This window comes from Trachinotus anak, unplaced genomic scaffold (assembly GCF_046630095.1).
Source record: "Trachinotus anak isolate AG129_WGS33_773 ecotype Australia unplaced genomic scaffold, CSIRO_AGI_Tana_v1 ptg000024l, whole genome shotgun sequence".
In the NCBI taxonomy this organism is placed as follows: domain Eukaryota; kingdom Metazoa; phylum Chordata; class Actinopteri; order Carangiformes; family Carangidae; genus Trachinotus; species Trachinotus anak.
In genome coordinates, this window is record NW_027273875.1 from 8,965,320 (window position 1) to 8,990,196 (window position 24,877).

General features: G+C 39.2%; 2 protein-coding genes and 1 long non-coding RNA gene across 9 annotated transcripts; 2 read left to right on the top strand and 1 right to left on the bottom strand.

Moving 5' to 3' along the window:
• Nucleotides 1–1,966: 1,966 nt before the first annotated feature.
• aifm1 (apoptosis inducing factor mitochondrion associated 1) lies at nucleotides 1,967–13,047 on the top strand. 7 transcript variants are annotated; one of them, XM_071460096.1, is made up of 21 exons: nucleotides 1,967–2,224; nucleotides 4,263–4,390; nucleotides 4,565–4,685; nucleotides 4,854–4,877; nucleotides 5,373–5,480; nucleotides 6,882–6,953; nucleotides 7,153–7,224; nucleotides 7,329–7,400; nucleotides 7,796–7,917; nucleotides 8,012–8,142; nucleotides 8,655–8,745; nucleotides 8,922–9,006; nucleotides 9,083–9,159; nucleotides 9,324–9,432; nucleotides 9,537–9,644; nucleotides 9,786–9,874; nucleotides 9,958–10,098; nucleotides 10,902–11,044; nucleotides 12,051–12,175; nucleotides 12,287–12,477; nucleotides 12,576–13,047. In XM_071460096.1, exons 1-21 carry the CDS (start codon nucleotides 2,137–2,139, stop codon nucleotides 12,645–12,647), a joined length of 2,169 nt encoding a protein of 722 aa, XP_071316197.1. In that variant the 5' UTR covers nucleotides 1,967–2,136; the 3' UTR covers nucleotides 12,648–13,047. The 7 variants fall into 7 exon arrangements, with proteins under 7 accessions (XP_071316197.1, XP_071316198.1, XP_071316199.1 ...); XM_071460097.1 differs by having other exon boundaries at nucleotides 7,799–7,917; XM_071460098.1 differs by lacking the exon at nucleotides 4,854–4,877 and having other exon boundaries at nucleotides 1,968–2,224.
• Nucleotides 8,848–9,421, bottom strand: LOC139607368 (uncharacterized). The gene is made up of 2 exons (XR_011684840.1): nucleotides 9,281–9,421; nucleotides 8,848–9,208 (listed from the first exon to the last, which is right to left on the bottom strand). It is a non-coding gene; the product is annotated as an uncharacterized lncRNA (long non-coding RNA).
• A 150-nt stretch (nucleotides 13,048–13,197) lies between the features above and the next one.
• Nucleotides 13,198–23,683, top strand: glra4b (glycine receptor, alpha 4b). The gene is made up of 10 exons (XM_071460106.1): nucleotides 13,198–14,866; nucleotides 15,490–15,617; nucleotides 16,411–16,478; nucleotides 17,618–17,841; nucleotides 19,025–19,107; nucleotides 19,204–19,341; nucleotides 19,446–19,660; nucleotides 20,387–20,545; nucleotides 21,151–21,246; nucleotides 21,378–23,683. Exons 1-10 carry the CDS (start codon nucleotides 14,808–14,810, stop codon nucleotides 21,648–21,650), a joined length of 1,443 nt encoding a protein of 480 aa, XP_071316207.1. The 5' UTR covers nucleotides 13,198–14,807; the 3' UTR covers nucleotides 21,651–23,683.
• The last annotated feature ends 1,194 nt before the right edge of the window (nucleotides 23,684–24,877 follow it).

Consider the following 24,877-nt stretch of genomic DNA (forward strand, 5'->3'; position numbering starts at 1 on the left):
GGATGGAGCTGTTGGCCTGTGGGGAAGGCAAACAAATAGTGAGGTTTGACAGGTTTGAGGTCTGAGTTGTGTTGACCAACTCTATAACACAGAAACGCCGAGTCACATGTTGGTAAAAGATCTTATCTTAAGATTCATGTGTAATACGATAAATGTGTTATTGATTCCATGTTACTGTTGTGGTGATGTTTGTTTGTTTGTTAAAGTGGTTTGTGAACTCTACAGAAACAAGAAGTGGTTTTCACTGTGAAAACAGATAAAAACAGTGACTTTAGGGTGGTTTCTCTCATGGTTTCTGGCTAAGTACCTCAGGTTACATCTATGAGGAACCGTAAACCCTTATCCTGTGCTTAGGGGATCAGTACATGGAACTCATTATGAATCATGGTAATTTCATTGGTCATTGGTTATGTTGTGTGTTGTTTTTGTGTATTTCTATGTATGTTTTTTCTTGTTGAGTTTTGAGTATTCGTATACAGGCACGTCTAGGGACGTCACGATAAATGCTATGGTATGTGGCATGGGCCCAAAGTAAACATTAAGAATTATTAGTAGTAGTAAAATTACTATTAATTTATATAGTAAATATAGTAATATTAATAGTTGTACCAGAGGTAAGGTACAGTTATATAAGATCAGACAAGCCCTTAATTTCTGTTAAATGTTCTAACCTTAACATCATTATCAGTCCTGTTATGTGACTGTGTGTTTATAATCAAATACATTATAAACACATGAGACACACACATGCTAATGAAATACACAAAACACAACATAGCGACAAAATGGCTTCTTTTCCTTCATATTATCTTTCATCAACTTCAACTTCTCTTGACAGTAAAAGCACTGACATCCCACTAATCATTTACATCTCATCATCGCAGTTTCAAATTTCCTCTCTGAAGGGAAGTACATACATCCTTGTTGTCATAATGAAAACTATTTCCTATTAGGGAAATTAACTGTTTTAACATTGACAGTTTTCAACAGATGAACACAGACCACTTTGACGACAACACTGTGATCTTCCAAAGTTAGCAGCTCTGTGCAGCTGATTGCAGTCGGTCAATAAATGCCGTAAACAGACTCAATGTCACCCCTTTTCAGATTTCAGAGTACCCACCAGAGGGCGACATAATGACCTAGTTTATCACATTATCACTGGGTAAATTTCATATTCATACATTATGACTCAGTGAAAACCCAATGAAGATTTGTACATGGCTTATATTACACCCACATACACTGGCCCACATATACTTAATATTACAGTGCATAACATCAATATTTTCATTTAGTTAAAATACAAATCCATGGACATAAAGACTTACATGGTGTGAAAAAACAAACGCCAGGGGCAGTTTTCTCTTGTTCTACTTTTATTTTTCCCCTTATATAAATTTCTGTTAATCACTGACATCATTATATTTTCATGTGTTTTGTATGGATATTTAATCATATCATAATAAGTCGTTATTATGATATGATTAGCTGTGATATTCTTCTCTCCCAGACCGTTGTCTCAGTTTCTTTTCTGGTGATATTGCCTAGAAAACTTCCCTCGACCAAAATGCAGTACATTAAACAGGCTGTGGAGGGCAGCAGTACACCCTGGCTGCATTAAAGCTGTAGACATGTCGAGAACAAGAAACAGCGTCGCGACAGTCACCAAAGAGCCTTGAGGGAAAAGAGCCTTAAAGTGCTGCCACTCGGTGTTACACTATTCAAAACAGAGCTTATCTGTCACCTGAAATGACAATAACATTAACCATCCAGCCGATGACTATAGGACTGTAAAATGCTGTGATCCATCATAGCACAAAATAACAACAAAAACAGTGTCCGCTCGTTTAAGGCTTTGCGGAACTCACATCCATCGCCGTCGCCATCTTTCCTCCATAGGCGTTATCCCACTTGCGTTTTCTCATGGTGACCAATCCTACGTGTTCAGAGAGTCGCTACATTACCCATGACTCCCTTCAAACGTGTGACCTGTCTCTGGCCTTGGCGTGTAGCGCGGTGCTGCTAGCTGTCAGTGAGGGAGGTCTGCGGGACTTGGTCTGCGTTACCTAGACGGGGTCCTATCCGACAAGTCCGCTACTGAACCGGGAACCGCTGCCGCGGAGCTGAGCCACAATGCTGAAATGTAGGACTGTGTGGAAAAAGCTTGCCCCTCTAGCTAGAGACTCATCGACTCTGTGCCGGCAGGATGTGAGGAGAGCAGGTCAGTAACTAGTTACAGTAACTTGCGGTCTTCTTGCTAGCTGGCCTCAGTTCAAACACACGTTGCATGATGTTACACGGTGTCGCCAGTTTGTTTATCCTGACAGGTTAATGTCCGCTAGCTTGGTTTGTGTGTTGTGATCGTGGTCTGCAGGTTACAAAGCTAGCTTGGCTAATTAGCAAAAAGCAACGTACAGAAGTGACATGTCGATAATTAGCTAACTTCAACCATGTTGCATCTCACAGGTTGTAGCTCTTGTTTGAAGTCTGCCAGACAGCAACGATAAGGAATAAAAGATTAACTTGTGTCACTGCCATGTTTGCATTCAGAGCTGGTTTGTGCCTATTAAGTGTAACCCTTCAGATTTTGCCATGATTTGGATCACGGGGTTCTTGTTTTTTCACCCCCTTGTGACCCTGACAGGATAAACACAACAGGTACATGCCTAAAGGTTGCTGGAGTGTTTAATAATGAAATCAGGAAACAGCGGGGAGTTGTCAGAGGAAAGTAATTCATGAGAGAGGGTTGATCAGAATGGAAATCCAGTCCTCTGAACCCAACTCACACTGCATGTGTGTCATTTCTTTAATTAACCCAATCAAAAGCACAGGGATTCTCGTGCACACATGGCACCAAAGTGTGCCAAAGCACACGCTGAAATTTAGATATGAAAATGTGCTTGCATTGGGGCCCATGTGATATAATGATAAAATGATATAAATATAAATGTTGTTTCTTTTGTGTCTATAAGGGCACTACATGGCTAGCATTTGTATTACTTAGCCATAACATATTGTACCCATACCTACTTTTGTTCATTACACCGATGCTGCCCATGTTTTGTAGAAAAGAAAGTTTAAAAAAAATAAATAAATAATAAAATGATAGTAAACTCTATATAGCCCTTTTCCCAAGAAAGGTGCAAAGTGCTTTACAAATCAAATATCTAAAGAAATGAAAACAATTTATGAATAAGATCAAACAAATACGAGTAATCAGTGTAAATGGCAACAATAAGTCAAATGTTACTGAATGCTTTCACAAAAATAAAAGTTTTAAGAAGGGATTTTAAAGGGATTTTAAAAAGGGATTTAAAAGGACTTAGTATGTCGAAGTTCAACGGGCAAGCAGTTCCACAGGGTGGGGGCTCTAATGGCAAAAGCCTGGTCACCCTTTGTCACAAGCTGTGACCTGGGAGTCATCAGGAGGGATCCATCAGCAGATCTTGGTGGCTAAATCAGAAAGGTATTTGGGAGAAAGTGTATTTAAGACCTTCAAGATGAGCAGCAAAATTAAAATCAATTCTAAATCGAACAGGGAGCCAATATAAAAAAGCAAGTACAAGGGTTGTGTGATCATGCCCCTTGGTAACAAGCCTAGCAGTAGCATTTTGAACCGACTGGAGACGGTGGAGGGAGCCGCGGCCGATACCTGAGTAAAGTGCATTACAGTAGTCAAGCCGAGAAGAGATAAAATGACACATGTTTTCAGTGTCAACATCCATGAACATATTTTGCAGATGTATTGTTCAGCCAGCATTTACACAAATAGTTTCAACCTTTGGAAACTCTTTATTAGTTATTGCTCAGTCTTAACTTGTCTGTATGTTTCACATTGTTACCAAGCTAGCAACTCTTTGGCATTCAAACACCATTTCACACGCTGTAAACTACCAGAAAAGATGATGGAACACAGTGTCGTGCCTCTTATGTCTCGCCTCATCGTTGCTATTTGTGCAACCAAATACCAAAGTGAGATGCTATTGACTGATCAGTGAATATATAGTTTAATTAAGTGGCTTTGTTAGTTGTTAGGTGTTTTACCATAGTCCACTCAAAAAAAAGATATTTTAATCATCAAAAATGACAGATTTCATCTATAAATCCAAGTTCAGTGTATTAGTCGTGTGTGTGTAATACATGGCTTGGAGATGTGCTGCAATTTTAATTGATCTCTTTGGATTACTTTTGCGAGGACTGTAAGAGACTGAAGTTTATACAGGTTTGTCCAATTTATTTGTTCTGTTTACTGTTTGCAGGGTTGAACAATGGCAGTGCAGTACGTGTACCAGCAGCTCACATGTCCAGTGGGTCTGCAGGGGGAGGAGGGGAAAATAAGCTGTACGTCCTCCTAGTTGGAGCTGCCTGCCTTGGTGGGGGAATATATGTAAGTTATTACATGCACAAAAATATATCAGTGTTCATTTGAAATTAAGCATTTTTTCTGGTGTTTGTTCCTTCTCGGTTCAGATACTCACGCCTGAGAACTGACAGTGCACACTAGGTCTGATTGGCAGATTTCGGCTGTTGAGTAAATCCAGTGCATTTTTTGTTTTCACAGGCCTACCGAACTGTAAAGGGAGACCAACAAAGATATATGGAGCGTATGGCAGAAATTTCCTCCAGACCACATAAAGCAGCTTCACAAAAAACAGCCGTACCCGCCCAGTCAGAACCGCCTGGTGAGCAATTTTTGTTAGTGATAATAACATTTTTACCTGTTTACTTAATTCCACCAACAAGTTCAAAGATAATCCCATCAGACCAAGAGCATTTCAATGTGTTACTCTTTTTTTTTAGTTGTAAACAATCAAGAATATCACATTTATTTTTGTTGTGTTTTGTTTTAGCTGCAGCAGCTACTGAGACAGGAAGTGAGTTATTTCTGTCATTTCTGAGTATATGTCTCTTAACATTTATCGATCAAACTCTACCTCTATTAATACCTGAATACATAGTAAGACTGACCCATGATATAGTCATGGTAATGAAGGACGAGCTCGTGCATTAGCTACAAACATCTGATGCAGACTGTATATATAGTATTTTCTGCATAACAATTTTGAGGGAAAGCTTTTTCTTTTTTAAATTGTAGTAAAAGGTTATTTGCTTTAGAATCAGCTGACTCTGTGGTGCAGTGTGGTGTAGCTTCCTCTTTATTGCCATGTAAACAGCAGATTTTGAGACAGCAGAAGAAAATGTATTTAAAACTGTATTTAAATGATTTTTATGACCAAATTGCTTCTTAGTTTTAACCCTGATCTGTTGAATTCATTGTCTGAATGTCACATACTATGCTGAATAGCAGTCTGAATTGACACCTCACTTCATAGCTTCTGTTTGGTAATTCTGGTCATTTTCTCTCTCAGCTGTCCCTGAGCCAAAACCTGGGGCGGCACCTTCACCAGAGGAGCCGAGCCCTGCGGCCCCTGGTGCTGAAGCAGCGGCCCCCAGTGAAACAACTGAACCACCTCCAGGTAGTCTGTATTCATTTCTACACACCTAAAAGCATGCGTAAAAAGTGCCTCCTGTATAAATGATCTGTTTGAACTAAAAAGTAATAGGAAAAAAAACTTTAAAGCACACAAGATACACTTTGTACACTTTGTACTTTGATGAGGATTTAGGTGAGAATTGGTGACACCAACTGGTAAAATCAGGTTAGTGCAAAATAAGCAGGCTGCAAATCACACCTGTCTTTTCACTCTTCTTTATACCCTGCTCATAATTGTCCCACATCAGTGATGTGTTAAAAATATAGTTTTATGATGATGACAGGATTTGTACACGAGGCCGTGTGGATATTTTTAACTCGTATTGTCTCGTCCATGTGAGTGTTGTCTATGTCCAGAAGCTGAGAAGTTTATTGCATGAACTGTGACTTCTTGTTGCACGTGTTCATTTTCTTGTTTCACCTTTTTCTATTTAGTGATGCACGTGTCATTGTCGGCGTGTTTTGCCTGATGTCATTTATTTTCTGTCCTCACATTGTAAATTAACCCTTTTACAGTTTCAGTGTAGGCTTCGGACGCTCACATCCTCTCCTCCAGTCTGAACTGTGAATATGTGGTTTTTTTGGAGTTGTCAGTATTTTCTACAAATATGTTGGCTCCTTCTGAACTTTGCTGTCATATTTGTGATATCAAGTGGACCCCCTTCTGTCTAGCATTTTCTGTGAATGTGTCATACCTTGTGAAATTCTTTTCCTGGGATTATACTCAAAATATTTTTTTAATTTCAACTGTTATGTGATAATATTGTTCATAATTGGAAGCTGCCCTTGGATTACAGTGGATTACATTTTCCTCCAGAACTTGTTCCATGCTGTGTCCGACATGTAGATCGTCTTCACAGCAGCTTCTAATCTAGACAAGAAAAGTACTGGTACTTGTGAACAACAGTGTTGTAACACATGAGCAAACAGTAGCAGTGACACTTGATGAAACATATTACTGCACGCTCAGCTCTTTGGTAATATTTCTGTCAGATACAGCCATGGCTATATTTGTTATTTGTTTCCTAGTAGAGGATCAATGTGTGGTTTTGACAACACAAATGGGTACTTGCTAAAGAACTTGGTAAATATGCAGACAACATCTACATCTGGATGACTTCAGCACACACAAGAGGGCAAAACAGAATCAACAGTAAAGTCAACAGGCTAACAAACTTTCAACCAAAAAGCTGCTGGAATAATGTGGTGTACATTATGTATGTTTCTGTAGAGGCTAACCACAGAATGGGCAACTTCCAGTTATTATTGTGATAGTTTGCATGTTCTCCAGAATATTCCTTGGGTAAAGCTGAAGAAATGCATGGATCCGTCAATGATCTCTAAAGAATTTAGTCTAAACCCATATCATGGATTGCCTCAACAGCAGATGAGCCTGTGGTAGAAGCATCCCCAGAGGAGGCAGCAGAGCCACCTGCTGCACCTGTAGTTGAGGAGGGTAAGATTTGAGAAGATACTCTGATCTAATTCGTTCTATTGGAGATATTAGACTTTTCGTAGGTACCATTTATGTCTTCTTGATCTGACCCAAGTCTCTGCAGTAGACACAAACTACAGCTCAGTTAAAGATGGAGTTTACATATTAGGTGTGGTGCAGATTAGAGGCGATTACGTAACCTTTGCCACTATACTACCAGAACCAGCACCGCCATCTGAGCCGTCCCCGGTTGAGCTTACAGAACCCCCCCCTGCACCTGTTGAGGAGAGTGGTAAGCACTCAGTCAGACCTGTGCATGGAGCCAGTGATGCACTTTTACCACGTCTGAGGGTTTATTTTGTCTTAACTGGTTAAATGATGCGGTTGTACTAACAGAACCTACAGCAGCAGCAGAAACCCCCGCAGCAGAGCCAGCCGAGCCTCAGCCTGACGTTGTGGCACAGAGTGGTAAGACCATAGTCCAGCTTCGGTTGGAGCGGGGAAGCGGGCAGACACGACACCGATACTTTCTCCTTTGATAATGTTAATGTTAATTTCACACAAACCTTTCCTCTATTTATATTTTTAACATTTTTTCTCATTACAGCTTTTCTTCCTGCCTGTTCATGTCTCTTTCACATTGTTTGGGTTCTTGTAATGATAAAGGTTAATTTCACTCACATGAAAAATTTTATTTCTTTTATTTACCAGGTCCATTTACTCCTTTCAGGTGTATTTATGTAGGTCATGGGTTGTGATGAACATGTAAGATCATGCACTGACTGTGTCTCTCTCCTGTTTTTTGCTTATTGCCCGTCTCTCGCTTCCTGTCTTTTGCTGCCACACTCTCATGCAAACTCTAGCAGTGGACTCCACACCTGCCTCTACCAAGGTCCCCTCACACGCACCCTATCTCCTTATCGGTGGAGGCACCGCCTCTTTTGCTGCTGCCCGGTCTATTCGAGCCAGAGACCCCGGTGCCAGGGTCAGTCCGGCCTCTGTTTTCAATTCATTATCCACCTAGTTGTACCTGAGTTTCTCAATTAAACTTGAGTGTTTTTCCTCATGTTTGCTACCAGGTATTAATCATTACTAATGAGCCAGACCTTCCATACATGAGACCACCTCTGTCGAAGGAACTGTGGTTCTCTGATGACCCCAGTGTGACAGAAACACTGCGATTCAAACAGTGGAATGGAAAGGAAAGAAGGTGTGTTTAAGTCTCTTGTATGACTACTCTGTCACAACACCTGTCTCTGTCTCTGTCTCTTTGCTGTGATGATAAGTGGTTATTACAGTGACATCAGTCAGACTGTCTTGTCACATCGCTTTCATTACAAAGTAAAGCTTCCTTTGGTGGCATTTTTTCTTTTCAGGTAGACATCACTGTTCAGCTCAGAACTAAGAAATTCTGTTACTACTGACTTCCTTTTTTCACAAAACAAACCACTGTTGATGCAAAACAAAACTTGCATCACGTCCTGTGTTGTAAATGGGTTTTTTTTCCCCCCCAGAAAAGACCTGTTAGATGCAGTGTCTTGTTACTGTCATAATACCAACTAAAATTGCAAGTGTATAGTGAAGATCTTGTATTACTCGCTGGCTGGTGTATGCATAAGTTGCTGCCCAATGAGTTGTAAAAATTCAGCAGGATGTGTATAAACATATTCTTAAGAAGAAAAAATGTTCCATCAATTTAACATCTTTGTATTTATTTGCCAGTATTTACTTCCAGCCACAGTCATTCTACATTCAACCAGAAGAATTGAATAGTGCAGAAAATGGGGGAGTGGCTGTTCTCACTGGCAAAAAGGTTGGTTTGTATTTTTCTATCAGACATCACAGTGCACTGACTTCATAATTACATACACTACATGTTAGCAGTCAGATAAATTATTCATACCAGAAGTTATGATTTATTTTTTATTTTTTTTGCAAATGTAAATGTACTTCTCATGAACAACAAATTCATGATTTAATCTGTTTTAGGTGATTCACATGGATGTGAGAGGAAACAAAGTGAAACTGGACGATGATACTGAGATTTTATACGACAAGTGTTTGATTGCTACAGGTAAGCCACTGTAAATGCGTTTGTCACTGCATGTGGCTTAAACCTGGTGGATGCTGATTTGAACTTTGCTCTTTAGGCGGCGTTCCAAGAAATCTACAGGCCATTGAAAGAGCAGGAGAAAAGGTGACGAAGAGGACAACTTTGTTCCGCAAGGTCAGTGTTTCGCCACAAGGGGGCTTTGTTTCAGATTGGGAATTTCTGGCTGCAAAGCAAAGAAGAGTAATATTTTACACGTGAAGGTGACAGTAAAGGTATGACATGAGGAAATACTTACTACTCTGAAGTAAATATGATAGAAATTTTGTTCTCCTCCACAGATCGAGGACTTCAAATCACTGGACAAGGTCTCCAGAAACGCCAAGTCCATCACAATCATTGGTGGCGGCTTCCTGGGCAGCGAGCTGGCCTGTGCCCTCGGCAGGAGATGTAAGACTCCTGGACAAGATGAGAACATGACAGAATAGGTTATAATGCTGATGTTTAACACGAGTGAGTTGTTCCTCTGTTGTTCATTTTCTTTCTCTCTCCAGCTGCTGACTTTGACCTGGAAGTGATACAGATGTTCCCTGAGAAGGGCAACATGGGAAAAGTGCTGCCTGAGTATCTGAGCAACTGGACAACAGAAAAAGTCAAGAAAGGTTAATGTCCCTTCTGCTTGTCTGAACCTCATTTCATACAACTAGCTGAATGGCCAAAGGAAAGAGACAGCTTTCCTTTATATGTCAGATCTGTTGTTCTTCTCATTAATATATAATAACATTCTCCCTTTGGTTTTCTAGAGGGTGTAAAAATCATCTCAGAAGCTTTGGTGAAATCTGTGACCTACAAAGATGATAAATTAGAAATCCAACTGAAGGATGGCCGACTGGTAGGTTCAGATTTCTGTGCAGCACAATTCAGGAAATTAAGAGACTTATTAGTCACTTATTATTTTGTGCCTTGCCCTCGTAGGTGAAAACAGATCACATTGTTGCGGCTGTTGGCTTGGAGCCCAATGTTGACCTTGCTAAGTCAGCAGGTCTGGAGGTGGACTCTGACTTTGGTGGTTTTCGGGTCAATGCAGAGCTGCAAGCGAGGTCCAATATTTGGGTGGTAAGTTTAAGCTCAGGAGGTAGTTGAGGTACCCCAGTAACAACAGTCAACGAGACCATGAAGAGCTGTGTAGGAAAGATGAATAATACATCATTCTGATCAAAATCAGATAGTTGACAGATCGTCCTCCTGCCAGTATTGTGACAGTTAGGACCTCTGCCTGCAGTACATGTACTGTGTCCATCTTTGGAAAAATAGAAATTGAAAATTAAAGAGCATGTTTACCTGATCTAGTAAAACTGATCAGAAGCTGTGGTAGCAATTTTGCTGTTAATGTTGAACCTCATGGGCCAGTTTGACCTGGATCTTAGGTCATTTCAAGATTTCAGATTAACCTTCATGGACTCAATAGATGTGACTCACCCCAGTTTTTTATTTTATTTAAACATGGAAAACATGGATACTTTTGAGGGGAGTTGGTCTAAAGCGATAAATTATTGACTGAATTTAAATATATGGAATAAATAAATCAGTAATTTATAATAGGTTATTATTAAATAGATTTTTAAGGTTTAATATGTTTTATTTAGTAGATCAAGTTGAACTGCAGTTTTATAAGCATGACATGTAATGTTGGATCCTTTGACCTTTTCAGTTTTTTCTTTGATTATAGTGCCCTCTACAGGAAAACTCAAGTCATGCTCCAGACAAAATACACCTCTGTAAACATGTTGTCATGTCCAGCTCTTCCTTTGAGTTTAGGTTTTTGTTTGTAAACGAAAAACTTCTCAATAGCTTTTAACGTGGAATAATAATCACACATTCTAATCTATGCCACATAAACTCAAATATCCTCATTTTAGGCAGGAGATGCTGCATGCTTCTACGACATCAGACTGGGCCGCAGACGAGTGGAGCACCACGATCACGCTGTTGTGAGTGGTAGACTAGCAGGAGAGAACATGACAGGAGCCAGCAAACCCTACTGGCATCAGTCTATGTTCTGGTGGGTATTAGACTACTTCCCGTTTCCTCAGTCACACATCCAAAACCGTTTTCTAAATGAGTGGAACGATGAAACCAGCTTGAAGTGAAGGAAGATATTTTAGAAAGCGAGGGCCAGTCTGAATTGTTAATTGCACTTGTCCGCATTCATAGGTTATATTTAAATAAGTGGGCACTGGGGCAGCATGTACAATTCTGCAAATGACTCAGATTTAATCCTTTTAGAAGTCAGATGAACATGCTTGATTGCTTTGAAGTCTTGAATACCATTATGTCCTAAAATATTTAAAATGCCTTTAGAGGACATTAAGGCAGGAGTTGGCAGCGGAGGGCTGCGTTACTCAGCCAGACATTTTTCAAGCCCATCATAAGAATACTGACTAAAAATCGTAGTACAATGTGGATTGTGACCGTCACTACACAGATGACTGCTGCATTTAGTTTTTAGCAGCTGGTGAAATGTGACACACTGCTCACAACATGGGCTCACTGCTGTCGAGAAAAGAAAATCAACACACAGGGCCGTTAGTCAAGCTATCTTGACTTACACACCAGCAGATGTAGTTAGATAATATGTTGATATTCCTGTCAGTGTAATGTTTCATTATCAGGCTGCTGCGGTGCCTCTTATCTTTGCCTCCAAAGATAAGTGAAGGGGACACACAACACCACAATCATTATTTAGCAGCACTGGTCAGTTAGTTCATTTAAAGGTCACCAGGTCCATGTCTTTATATTTAACTTGTTACAAACAAACAAAGTTCACAGCTAAAAGTGCTCTCCCAGCCCTGTTTGCTCTGTGTGTGTGTGTGTGTGTGTAGTAAATGGTACAAAATTACAGTATATATGCATTGTCAATATATAATATGTAGCTCTATAATGGATATTATCAGTAGGTGAAAATAATAATACTGAACACTGAAGGTCTCGTCATAACGAATGCTTCTTGCTCTGAGGACTATAAATGATATTATTCCATCAACACGTTCTCATGTGTTTTCTCACAGGAGTGACCTGGGCCCTGATGTAGGTTATGAAGCCATCGGGATAGTTGACAGCAGCCTGCCAACAGTAGGAGTGTTTGCCAAAGCCACTGCCAAGGACACACCCAAAGCTGCTACAGAGAAGTCAGGTAGGAACGTTCACTGCGTAGTGAAAAAATGTTAATCCTGCAAAGCAGAAACAAACAGCGAATTTAATAACAAAGGGTCAGGTTGAGCCTTTCTCATTAAACACGCTGCAGGAACCGGGATCCGCTCAGAGAGTGAAACAGAGGACACAGCCGTTAGCCCAGTGGCCTCTTCAACACCTGCCCCCGCTGTGGAGCAGCAGAGAGACAACTATGGCAAAGGGGTCATCTTCTACCTGCGAGACAAGGTGGTGGTGGGCATTATCCTGTGGAACGTGTTCAACAGAATGCCGATCGCAAGGAAGGTACGCACCGTCCCTTTAAAAGGAAAATCCATTGTCATAGTGAAGTTTAATCAATGGATTTAGTTCATGTAAATTGTCTTTGTGTCTGTTATTTGTAGATCATCAAGGATGGAGAGGAACATGCAGATCTGAACGAAGTGGCAAAGCTGTTCAACATCCACGAGGATTAAGACGATGGAGGCTGGCACTCATCATGGGAGAGGAGTTGTGCTTCATGTGAAGACTGAACTTTGGCAGCCATTGCCACACTCTTTAAGACACAACTGATCACGCATAAAAAAAACAAAAACAAAAACTGGACGTTCAATGTAAATTATGTCATGTGGCTGAAATATTTTCATATTTGGAATTTGTATCTGCTGCACCTGTTTGTTTTTTTTTTTTGTTTGTTTGTTTTTCTATTCAGGAAAAATCACCGTCTCATCTTCCTGCTACGCCCAAACGTGTGTGATGGTATATCCGCTCTCCCCACCAGGCTGAAAATGTTAAACATGGATAATCGTTTCCCTCTGTGTGATCAAAGCAGCTTGTCGTGAGAAAAGCTGCAATAAAAGCTATTTTTAAATTGGAGTGATCCGTTATTTGCTTCTAGATAGGAGCAGTGATGACAAATAGGTTGACCTGCATTAATCTGAGCCTTGACTGTTTGATTTTTTGAAGTCTGTGTGGTTGAACTCATCTGTCCTGGAACATTTAATCAGTATGTGCTGCTTGGCAGATTCACTATGGTTGTAGTGTGATTGAACCTTAAAACTGAGTAAGGCATTGTTGAAGATCTAGCCTCAGCTAAAAGCACTTATTGTTATATAGGTAGGTTAAGGACACCTGACAGTACATTTTACAGTGTGAGGAATTACAAACAAGTAGATCCAGTGTGTATTCCAAGAAAAACAACATTGAAAAGAAGCTTGGCCTATTTATCTTCTCCGGAGGTAAAGATGCTCAAGCATGCAGAAACGTTTTTTTTTTATATATATATATCTTCTAACTGTGGGCTTCTTGTTATTAGGATTCATGTTTCATATTCTCACTTATTTCTTATCCTATTTGACACTGTGGGCTTCAGAGCGAAGTGTGGAATGGCCTTTCAAGTGTGAGGCAAACACGTGCAGCCATAACGTCCCATCGCTGTCTTTGACATTAATTTTACATGAGTAAATGGCTGAACTGCCTCCCCCTCACTATGGGGGAATAAACATGAGCTTCAACATTTATGTCTGAATTTGACTGGCGATTTGTAGATGAAATAATTAGACCAGAAACTTTGGACGGCTCTGCCTATGACAAATAACCTCTGGATATGTATTTATACTATAAGAAATGTCTTATACTTGAATTCATTGGAACTTAACACCTTCATCCTTTTACCCTTTTGAATGCAACAACAAGCTTCTTAACTTTGTTACCTCTCTGCTTTTCTCGAACCTTTGTCTAAAATCTGCAGTTTTGTAAGATATTTTATGTTCTATAATTGCTGACTATGATTTAAATTATGGTCTTAGTTGATCCAAATTATAATCTATCTCAAAGATCTATACACATATTTAAACTACAAGATGTTATATACAGATAATGCTGTGTTGTTGTTTTCAGGGTTTTTTTTTTTTTTTGCTTGCCACACTTTACAATCAACAATTTGAAAAATTGAAAAACAGAGTGAAAGCCCAACATGGAGGATGTCAGGATCAGTTCTCTACTGAGAGACAATAATGTTGAATTGGTGTTGGAGTAGAGCAAATCCTGGAATATTTCATATTGACTGGATTCTTTCAAGCTTGTGGATTTGTGGACACAGCAGTCCAAATAATAATTTGGAGTATGCTTGATCAATATAAATATGTCTTTAAATAAAATACAAATAAAAAATAAATAATATTTATCTTTAAAATAAATTATACTCAATAGTTTTATTATGTTTCAGCAAAAATCCTGATTGTAAATCTTATGTTTATGCTTCGAATCCTGCCAACCTGATGCTGTCATGATGATGATGATGAGCAATGTGAGTCCACTCTGCTATGAAAATGGTCCTGTCTCTTTAAATGTTCTTGCAGTAATTCCTTCAGCATGCATATGGCCATAAAAAAGAGATAAAGCTTGAAGTCATCCACACAAACACGGGCAGAAAAAAAAAACTTCCCTTGGATTTTGAATTATACAGCAGCAGCACTATTTTACACCTGCAGAGAGGGAGGCAGGCTCAGCCGAGCCCAGAAGACAGAGTCTGACTGGAAGAGCAAACAAGTTCCCTGCATCTCAGTTTTTTTTTTCTTTTTCAGTTACTTTTCTCTCCTTTGCACCAATCATTTGTTTTTTTCTGGCAACTAAGAATGTTATTGCACATCTTGTGTATGGCATGGGTTTCATCTTTCATTTCTCTACAAGGCAGGTAAGACACGATTTAAGGTTGGAGTATATCAACCTTCCTTAATTTAATTGTAGGAGAATTCTGCAAAACTGCTGTTTGGTTATCCACTGTAATGTATAAACTGTATATTTATTTGACTGTGTTTTTACTGTATTTAATAAGATTTGACACTGATAGCAGTACATAACTACTGATAATAATGTGCTTCTTTGACCCAGAGGCATATCAACAGCAGTTATCTTAAAGTGAGAAGAATCATGCATTAAATATTTTGTAATCTATAATTAAAAGACAATGGTTCCATTAATTGCAAATGTTCATTAATATAAGATCCAGGATTTAAGTACAAACAAGTAATTTCACTGACAATTTCACTGAACTAAGTCTTTGTATAAAGATATTAAAAAACTGTTTGATACATCTGATCTGAGCACTGTTCAGTATATTAAACCTGCTAATTACAAAATGCATGTAATACCGATATCTGTAACTCTTCTAGTTAAATTGTTAGATATTATATCATCTGTGGCACAAATTAATTTCCTGATTGGATAATTGGAGGTATTAGTAAGTATTATTAAGTCGAGGAAAAGGAAGAAGAAAATGTCAGGACATCCACAGTTTGTCGTCCCGTCACCTGGCAGGTCTGTGCTCTGTAAGGAGATGAAGTTGCCCAGCAGAGCGGCCAAGCCCCCCTCTCCATCTGACTTCCTGGACAAACTAATGGGACGCACATCTGGTTATGATGCCCGCATCAGACCAAACTTCAAAGGTAACACAGTGTGGCGGGCGGTGGGAGGACCTCGTCTGCCAGGACAGGTGTGAGAAAGTACCCTGCTCAATTTGCATAGCAATCTGGCCAGTGAGGCAGCACAAATCATTCACAGATGGGTCAGGAGTGAGGGATACTGCAGGCTATGATTTTTTATTTTTTTTATTTTTTTATTGTCATGTGTTGCCACTGTTTTTATGCTGACCCACAGCCTGAGGTTGTGATATTTTTACACAGTCTTCTCCTTCTCAGATCTTTTTTTTGTCAGAAATGTGCAGTTACCCTCGTACATTACACCACAGGCTCATTTCAGTCCAATCATGATCTCTCATGAGTGAGGCCGGCAGATTCTCTCTGACACACTTCCCCCTCAGCCTCTGGGGTCGCATTTCATATTTATTTTATAGTTGCTCCACATCCTTGTCAGTGCATGCCGGGTAAATCCCGACCGATTATCTATAAATATACTAATGTAACTAAAGGAGAATCAATAAAATATTGCCTCCTAGGAAATGAGTCACTGAAATATTTAAAGTTTCAGTGGTCGACAGATGGACTACGCTAATGGGGGCATAGTGGAAGTGACAACACAATTTCATGCTGGTTATCCTGGATAAGTCTATTTATCAGGGCAGAGTGTGGCACATTATGGGAACAAGCAGATGTTATTTTGCAGGAACGTTCTGCTCTTTACTGATCTCAGTACTTCATGTGGTCTCCTCAGAAAACATCACCAGTGGTATTAAAGAAACCAGTGTGACTATGATGTGTGATTACAATCTGCTTCCTTCAGGTCCTCCTGTCAACGTCACCTGTAACATCTTCATTAACAGCTTCGGATCCATCACCGAAACAACTATGGTGAGAATTTCACAAACTGTATAAGCCACAGTGGTCCAACTTTATTTGGATGTCTAAAGGTCATGAATTCAATGTTTTACTTAAGTAAGAGTGCATAAGTATTACAATCAAAATATACTGAGTATGTAAGTATAAATATACTAAGTGAAAGACTCATTTTAAGGTTGCAGTAGGTTAAGATGAGGCTCCTTTTAAGTACTTTATATTCTGCTTGGTAGCTTAATCTATAATAATAAACCATCATTTATTTGTTGACTATATTTTGTAACAATATAATCAGCAATGATTTTAATCTAAAAAGTAACTAAAGCTTGTGAACGTAAATGAAGTGGAGTAAAAAGTAAAATATTTCCCTCTGACATAATAACTCAAGTACAAAGTGCAAATACCTCAAATTTGGACTTTTGAATAAGAAAGATCTGAGGCAGAAATATTTAGGTTATGTTGTACCAGCAGTGCTGAATACTGCAATGCTACCAATGCTGTGGCTTCAGTCCATGTTGCATCAAACTCTTTGGTGTTTATTCATTTGAAGAATTTCTGGCTCTTCCCTCTCTGTTTGGAAAGGCCAGGTTTCAGGATTCCTAAACATGCTGTCATTAGATTGTGACTAATAAGTGACTGTTGTGATTTTCTCATATATCTGTCAAATCTTGGGCTATCCTTTATTTATGAGGCCCATAGAGAGTGTTTGGGGATGAGCTTGTATGTTTTTATTTATTCAAGTTTAGAGTTAGGAAGACTAGTGCATTTTCTCTTGGGAGGGCCATTAAATTTTAATTGATGAAATTGAAAGTGGAGTTGCTGTCATTCAGGCTATGAGCACTCCAGTCTGTTAGTCAGCATTTATGCTGTGTTTTCCCTCCCACAGTTAGAGTTTGTTTTGGCACAGTGCCTCTCACCTGCTGAGCAATGCTGCAGGTTTATTTGTTTCTTGCTTGCTATTTGATCCCAGCCCTCTCACAAGATTTACTGAAATGAATGATTATAGTTAGATGCATATGCATATGTATATGTCAAATGTTATTGATTTTTTTCTGCTTCCACTATGGCATGAATTACAGCTTGTGGATAAATATTTTGTTTCAGTCATTTATAACTAGTGTGATGTCTAATTATGACTTAACTCTGTACTGTAGGACTACCGCCTCAACGTATTTCTGAGACAACAGTGGAATGACCCTCGTTTGGCATATAAGGAGTATCCAGACGACTCTCTGGACCTGGACCCCTCAATGTTGGACTCCATTTGGAAACCCGACCTATTCTTTGCAAATGAAAAGGGAGCAAACTTCCACGAGGTTACAACAGACAACAAACTGCTTCGGATATTCCAGAATGGAAATGTCCTCTACAGCATCAGGTGATCCTAAGTTGAAACTGGGAATCTGGCTGAATAATGCACCAGGATGTGTCTGTATCAGACAATGACCATCCAGATCCATGGTTTGTTAAGATAGGCCAAATGAATATGAACTTCTACCTCTACAAGTTGCAGTCTAAACCTCTAAGTGTGAGGGCAAATGATATGTTTGTTTCACTTCAGTTCAGCTCATTTGTAATTGTACTGTACAGCCCACACTGTGAACGAGTTCATGTAAAACAGTAACTGCAGGCTGAAACTGGATTAGGTCAGTAATGTGGCACTAAAGCAGTGGTGAATTGTAGCGTAATGATAAGGAGTATAATGAGAATATACTGTAAAAAAAGAGGAGGCAATGTTTAAAGCTCTATTAGTGCTTCTGTTGAACATGAACCAGATGATCAGTTGCTCTGGATGAACCCTTAGGGATCAACCATCAACCAACCAACAAAATAATAGACTCAAAAAGTTAGTATCTGTTTTGAAAAAGTCCTTGCTTACAAACTGTATGGCTAACCACAGTATCTGTGGATGATGCTGAAGCTTCGGCACCACTCACTTTCCTCCTGTCTGCAATATTGCTCATCTTCACTCTGTCCTTACTGTAATAAAGAGAAGAACGGTACTTAAAATAAGCAGTGAAGGACATCACAACTCAACATAGAAAGCTGTGTTAGCGGAAGAAACACAGTGTATTATCAGTAAAGTCCTTGCCAACACCTCTGTTGAGGGATGGGGATGTTCTTTTTTTTATCTGGATCTCTGTGTCCTATAAGGGGCGGGGAGGCACTCTACTATTTTTTTTTTTCCACTGATGATGGTGCTGTGTTCTCGGCCCATTTTACGTCAGGCCTTTCAAAAGGCTGACATGTTGTCTGTCAGCACCTGCTGGCCCTTTGTGGTTTGTGTGGGGTTGGAGTGGAATGGAAAGATGAAGAGGAGGACATTTGTCAGAAAGGTTAGAGCTGCTTGATGTGTCCCTTAATGTACGGTGAGTGTGCAAAAAGGGTTTGAGTGACACCTGAGCAGGAAATATCTGGTGCCGTGGGGTTTAGGAGGTGTTGGTAAGGTGGGTATCCACTCATTTTTTTTGTCTAGACATGGGTTAGAGTGTGAGGGTATCACCTTTTCATTTTACACACCATTCCAGTACCATAATGGAGGTTTTGTGCCTGTTTTCCAGGCTGACGCTTACTCTTTCCTGCCCCATGGATCTGAAAAATTTCCCCATGGACAGCCAGACGTGTACCATGCAGCTTGAAAGCTGTAAGTTCACCTTTCATGGCAGGGATGATTTCACACATAGATTCTGTCATAAACTAATTACTTGTCATATATATATTCTCTCTTTCTCCCTTCTAGTTGGCTACACCATGAATGATCTTATTTTTGAATGGCTGGATGTGGGGGCGGTGCAGGTGGCTGATGATCTGACACTCCCTCAGTTTGTGCTGAAAGAGGACAAAGGCCTCGGCTACTGCACCAAGCATTACAACACAGGTACATGACATATGACGACCTGCCATCCAACACGCCTGATAGATGCTGCCCATCAACTTCTAATAAGACTGTCAGTTTGCACCTGTATCTCCTCCTGTGGTTAGGTAAATTCACCTGCATTGAGGTCAAATTCTACCTGGAGCGTCAGATGGGCTACTATCTGATCCAGATGTACATACCGAGCCTGCTCACTGTCATCCTGTCCTGGGTGTCGTTCTGGATCAACATGGATGCGGCTCCGGCCAGAGTGGGACTGGGCATCACTACAGTGCTCACCATGACGACGCAGAGCTCTGGCTCCAGGGCCTCCTTGCCAAAGGTCAGTGTGTAGAAAATGCAACTTCGTTATTGTTCATTATAGATTCTGGGATGATTTCAAAAATGAAAAAATGGTCATTGGATTGAATGTGTGCATTGAGCTTTTTTCATTTAAATGTAATTACCACCTAGAAACCATCCATATATATAATTTCCATTTGTTTGTTTTTATTTGGAGCAGAGATGGTAATAATCTCAGGAAAACAAAGGTAAGACAGCCAATAAAATCAGAGAAATGAACATTATAGCATAGCTTCAGACAGGAGTCTTGGGCATCAAATGTTAATATTCAAGTTAAATATTTTAAAAAGTACTTGAGTAAATGTATTTATTTACTTTCCAATGTTAAAAATACAAAACAAAAGAGAACCAGAGGTCATAAAGATGCAGAGTCACTGTTTTGACAACCATCTCAATCTTTTAATGTCTGTACATTTACTTAAGCCCTGTACTTCAGTACAGTTTCGATCATTATCAATGATAATTAAAAATTGAACTCTGACAGGGATCATTCTTCAGTATGGAGTAAGTGGCATATTTACTTAAATTATACTTACACTACATCCACTGTTTAATATCAATGAACATATACGGAGTAATCTGACATGTAATTCTCAACATAGAGTTTTAATGTCGTACCATCTTTCTTTCATGTCACTGCCTCACACGTCATGACCACTAATGTTAACTGAGTGAGTCTAGTCATTTGATTTTCATGGTTTTACAGGTTTCCTATGTGAAAGCAATAGACATCTGGATGGCAGTTTGTCTTCTTTTCGTGTTTGCTGCACTATTGGAGTATGCAGCCGTTAATTTTGTTTCACGCCAGCACAAGGAGTTCTTCAGACTGAGGAAAAAGCTCAAAGAGCAGCAGCGGCAGAGAACTGTGAGTGCAACCCACCCACTCAGCCCCTCAGGCGGCTGTCACCTGCTATTCTCTGTGCCCAGTTATGCACGAGCGACACAACTCAGCTGCATGTTGCACCATAGCCAGGAAATGCAGAGATCAATGACCTGTAATTAATTCAAGCCATTACCTTATCCCACTGTTGGCTGAATATTCTCAGCATCTTGCTGCCTCACTTTGGATTTCATTAGAAGAAGAAAGATAATAGGGGAGACAAAACAGGCTAAACCACCTTTAAAAGTAAAATATTTCTTGAATGTAGCAGCATGACAGCAGCTGGAGGATTCATTAATACCATTTAATATTTATACCACGGTACACAAACCATCTGCTTGAATCTTTTGTATCTATTCATTTGTTGGGATCATGCAATGCGACTGAAATTTGCTGTGACGACATCTCCAAGCTGTCTCATTTCACATTAATGTCAGACTTGTATTCACTTTGTAAGAAACAGACGATGATTACTTGTTAATGTTCAAGATTTGAAACATATATGCAGCACAGCGGAGCTGAATCGTATTTTGCAAACGGTGCAGTCTGTTTGATGATGAAATTCACATTAAATTTTTTGTGCCCATCAGCAGGGAAGTGGTGACAGCAAGGTGAAAGGAAACAACACGTCAGGCAACAGTGCTCCTCATGGGAGCGTAGCACAGCAGTGCAGTGCCTGTGCCAGGGTATGTACTGTCACCTTGTTCAAGTTTACCACCAGCTGATCACTGCCTCAAAAAGACAGCAAACATCCGTTAAGGTGGGTGACTCTCAATGTGAGCAGATAATTATTCTACGCTGTATCTTTTTCGTCCAGGAGGAGGAGCTGGCACAGCAGGGTTTACTCTTCCAGAGTTTTGGACTTGCGCTGTCAGCAGGAAGCGCGCCGGAAATGGATGCCACACCAGTATTTGCTGATTTACCTCCAGGTTTAGGTTTCTATGACATACGCAGGCGATTTGTGGATCGGGCAAAAAGGATTGACACCATCTCCCGAGCCGTTTTCCCCATGAGTTTCCTCATGTTTAATGTTCTGTACTGGCTTACCTATAAAGTTCTACGACATGAAGACGTTCAAGCCACATTGTGACGACACAACAACTGAGGACCATAAAGACACTGGATACCTTTCTGCTCTCCTCACTGAAACATTTACAGGCTGAGAGTCCTCAGCTGAGCCATGCGAGATGCGTTGTGACTGCATGTCCAGTGTCATTGCGAAACTCAGTGACATGGAAGAGTCCATCGGTTTGTTTAAATTTTTAATACTTCCAAAGAAATGCACTTTTTATTGGCACTGGTGCTTTACATATTACATACATCAGTGTACAGTCAGCATCTTAACTATGTCACCTCACACTTTTTGGAAACATTTCTGTATGTGCACATGTATTTGGACTGCAGCACTTCCCTCCTAGGACTGCTTTTTTTTATATTGTGTACCAATTTTCACTGGTGCCATGGTCAACAGTGTCCTAGGCCATAGGTTTCTTATCACAGAGATTTAACATTTATGACATTTATCATGTAAGTAGAGATCACATTTTGGAAAAACTGTTGTGTTTCTCACCTTAACTATGCTTTACAGGCCTGGGAAATACATTAATCAAATTATTATTATTATTATTATTATTTTTTGAAAGCTGCTGACCTCTAGGAATGAATGCTATTTTTCATGACATGACTATTTTATCTGAAATAATATCTATCAGTTCAATTACATTTTGAACCACATGACAGGAAGCATATCTGTAATAACTACCAGGATAATCTGCTGTTGAAATGGGTTTCAGATTTAAATTAAAGTACTCAATCACTAAAGAAGTAAAGGATTCACTATCCAAAGATAGATGTCACTGTATAATGATATTATGGCAAGGCACTCAAGTCAAAGTGCGTCTTTTATTTATCACTTATCTCCACCATTTCAGCCATCCCTTCAAATCTTTAGTTTTAAACCTGATACTGGCCCGACATTTATATTACCAATATTCAATCCTTCAAAAAGAGTAACAAGTTAAATGAATTTAAATGATGAAATAAGGGATTATCAGATGATAAGTTCTGGAGAGTGGTGCCGTATTGCAATTAGTTTCCATTCACATTAAAATCAGCAGAAATATTCATATTAAATATATAATTTCAACAATGAGGTTCAATTCAGTTTGTCTGAGATTGACTTGCTTGGTAGTGGAAATGGTTTATTAGGGTTCAAAAGACCAGTAACATTCTTCACAAGCCTGCACTGTGAGTGCTGCATTGGTGTATAAACAAAGCCCAACTAAGTTACACACTGAGAATACATTTTCTGTGTGTATTTTATTATAAGAAACAAATATACTTTCTCTGAAACTCCATAATCTTTGGTCAATGTAAAATAAAGAAATGCTTTAATTTGAAATACTAAGTGCACCATAGTGTATATGTTCATTTTAATCCTTATACACAATATAAGATTTTTTTCCAAATCCAGGGATTTCCCTCAATGTGAACACCTAAAATCAGCTATGATATTTTAAATTTCAAACTGTGTCTTTCTCTGTGGTCAGAGGCATCCAACCAGCACTGAACTACTTTTCACTACATCTGTCTTCCCTCTAATACTTTTCTCAGTCAAGGTTATTCTAAACCCTCACTCTACTTTCATGTGGTAAATGTGCAAAATGCCACCGCGGTAACTGTCTCCAGTTGTTCCTGTGGCTTAACATATTGCCGGATTAACATCTCTGTGTGCACATGCCTGAAGACTATGTCCATCTCTCGAGATCTCATCTCATTTTAAAAATAAATCTTGACATAAAATGAAGCTGTCACATTAATATTTGATTTAAATGGTAGCTGTCACATGCATATACAGTAGGTGGAACAGGGCTGCATTTATCAGTACTACAAGTCTGAGACGGGTGCTCTACACAGCAGTAAAGGGATGTTTTGTTGTTTTTTTTTTTTTCCTAAGAATAATGAAATTTCTATTGTTGTTGAAGTGAATACTTAATTAAAGAAAGTGTCCGATATAATAAAAATTATCTTGGAAAAGTAAAAAATACATCTTTATTTCAATCATTTGTTGTGATACATTACGCTTGTCTTCCTCAGTCACACAGCTGCAATCAGCTAACCGCAACTAAGCCCACACCAGAGAGAGACAGGGACAGAAACATAAGAACTTACCACAGTTTATTACACATACACAACACAACTTTCACTTGCGCTGTAGACCAGACTCAAAGACTTGGATCTCTAGCCACAAGAGGGAGCTGTTGGTTCTTTTATGTCCCATGTGAGCAACATTACACCATATCACACTTGCCCACATAGATTATATAAAGGACAGCATGAGAGACTTTCCTTTTTACCCAGTCTGAGGTGAAAACCTCATATTGTATGGGGTTGACTTTTACACTTAGTATTACTAAATTAAATTCTAATTTGGTATTTAGCCCATATTCATGGTGTGTGACACTGACTGGGAAAAGCCACTCTTTTCCTACAAATTATTAGTTACTTGCTAAAGATTTAAATGTGCAAAGTCTGATATAATACCTGCCCTTTTTTTTTTCTCATTTAATTTCTCATTTTTAATGAGGCTTTAAATAACTACACCACATGCTCTGCAAATGTCAGCCTGCACTATGGCTTTCTCACAGAGTGGGTTAGTTTCTCTAATCCAACTCAAACTCTGGTAGTACACATTTATTCTTTTTTGACTTGTCAAAACAAGCAATTAGGCCAGATCAACATGTTATATAATAGGGTGATATGTCAAAGTACAGAAAATTACTCAGCCAGCTGCTCCATCCAAATACTCACTGAGGATAAGTGCTAAAAATCTTTGCACATTTTATAAATTCACTGTCCACTTTCTGAAGGTGGAATACTTTCTAAGTGACACTCGCCATGTTTTCTGGATGCAGGAAGAAGTGGATCAGAATCCTGGCTAATTATATATATATATATATATATATATATATATATATATATATATATATATATATATAAGGTGGAACTTATGTTAATAAGCTGCTAATAGAAAATTGAGCAAGAAAGATACATATGGCACATAAATAAGATCACACAACACAGAAATATAATTATGCAAGCTTAAGTATGCCAAAAATGTGTTTTGCATATTACACATTTCTTATTTATTTACACGTCCTTGCTGATTATGGTGTTTTATTTTGCTCATCTTGGTACAAATGCAAAAAATAGCAACAGTAACATGGCTTTTCATTCGAGATGTGGTAAAATACTTGCAAATTAATTGGGACTGTTTGAGAACACAGGTATTGGATTTGCATTAAGTTGGTTTTCCAT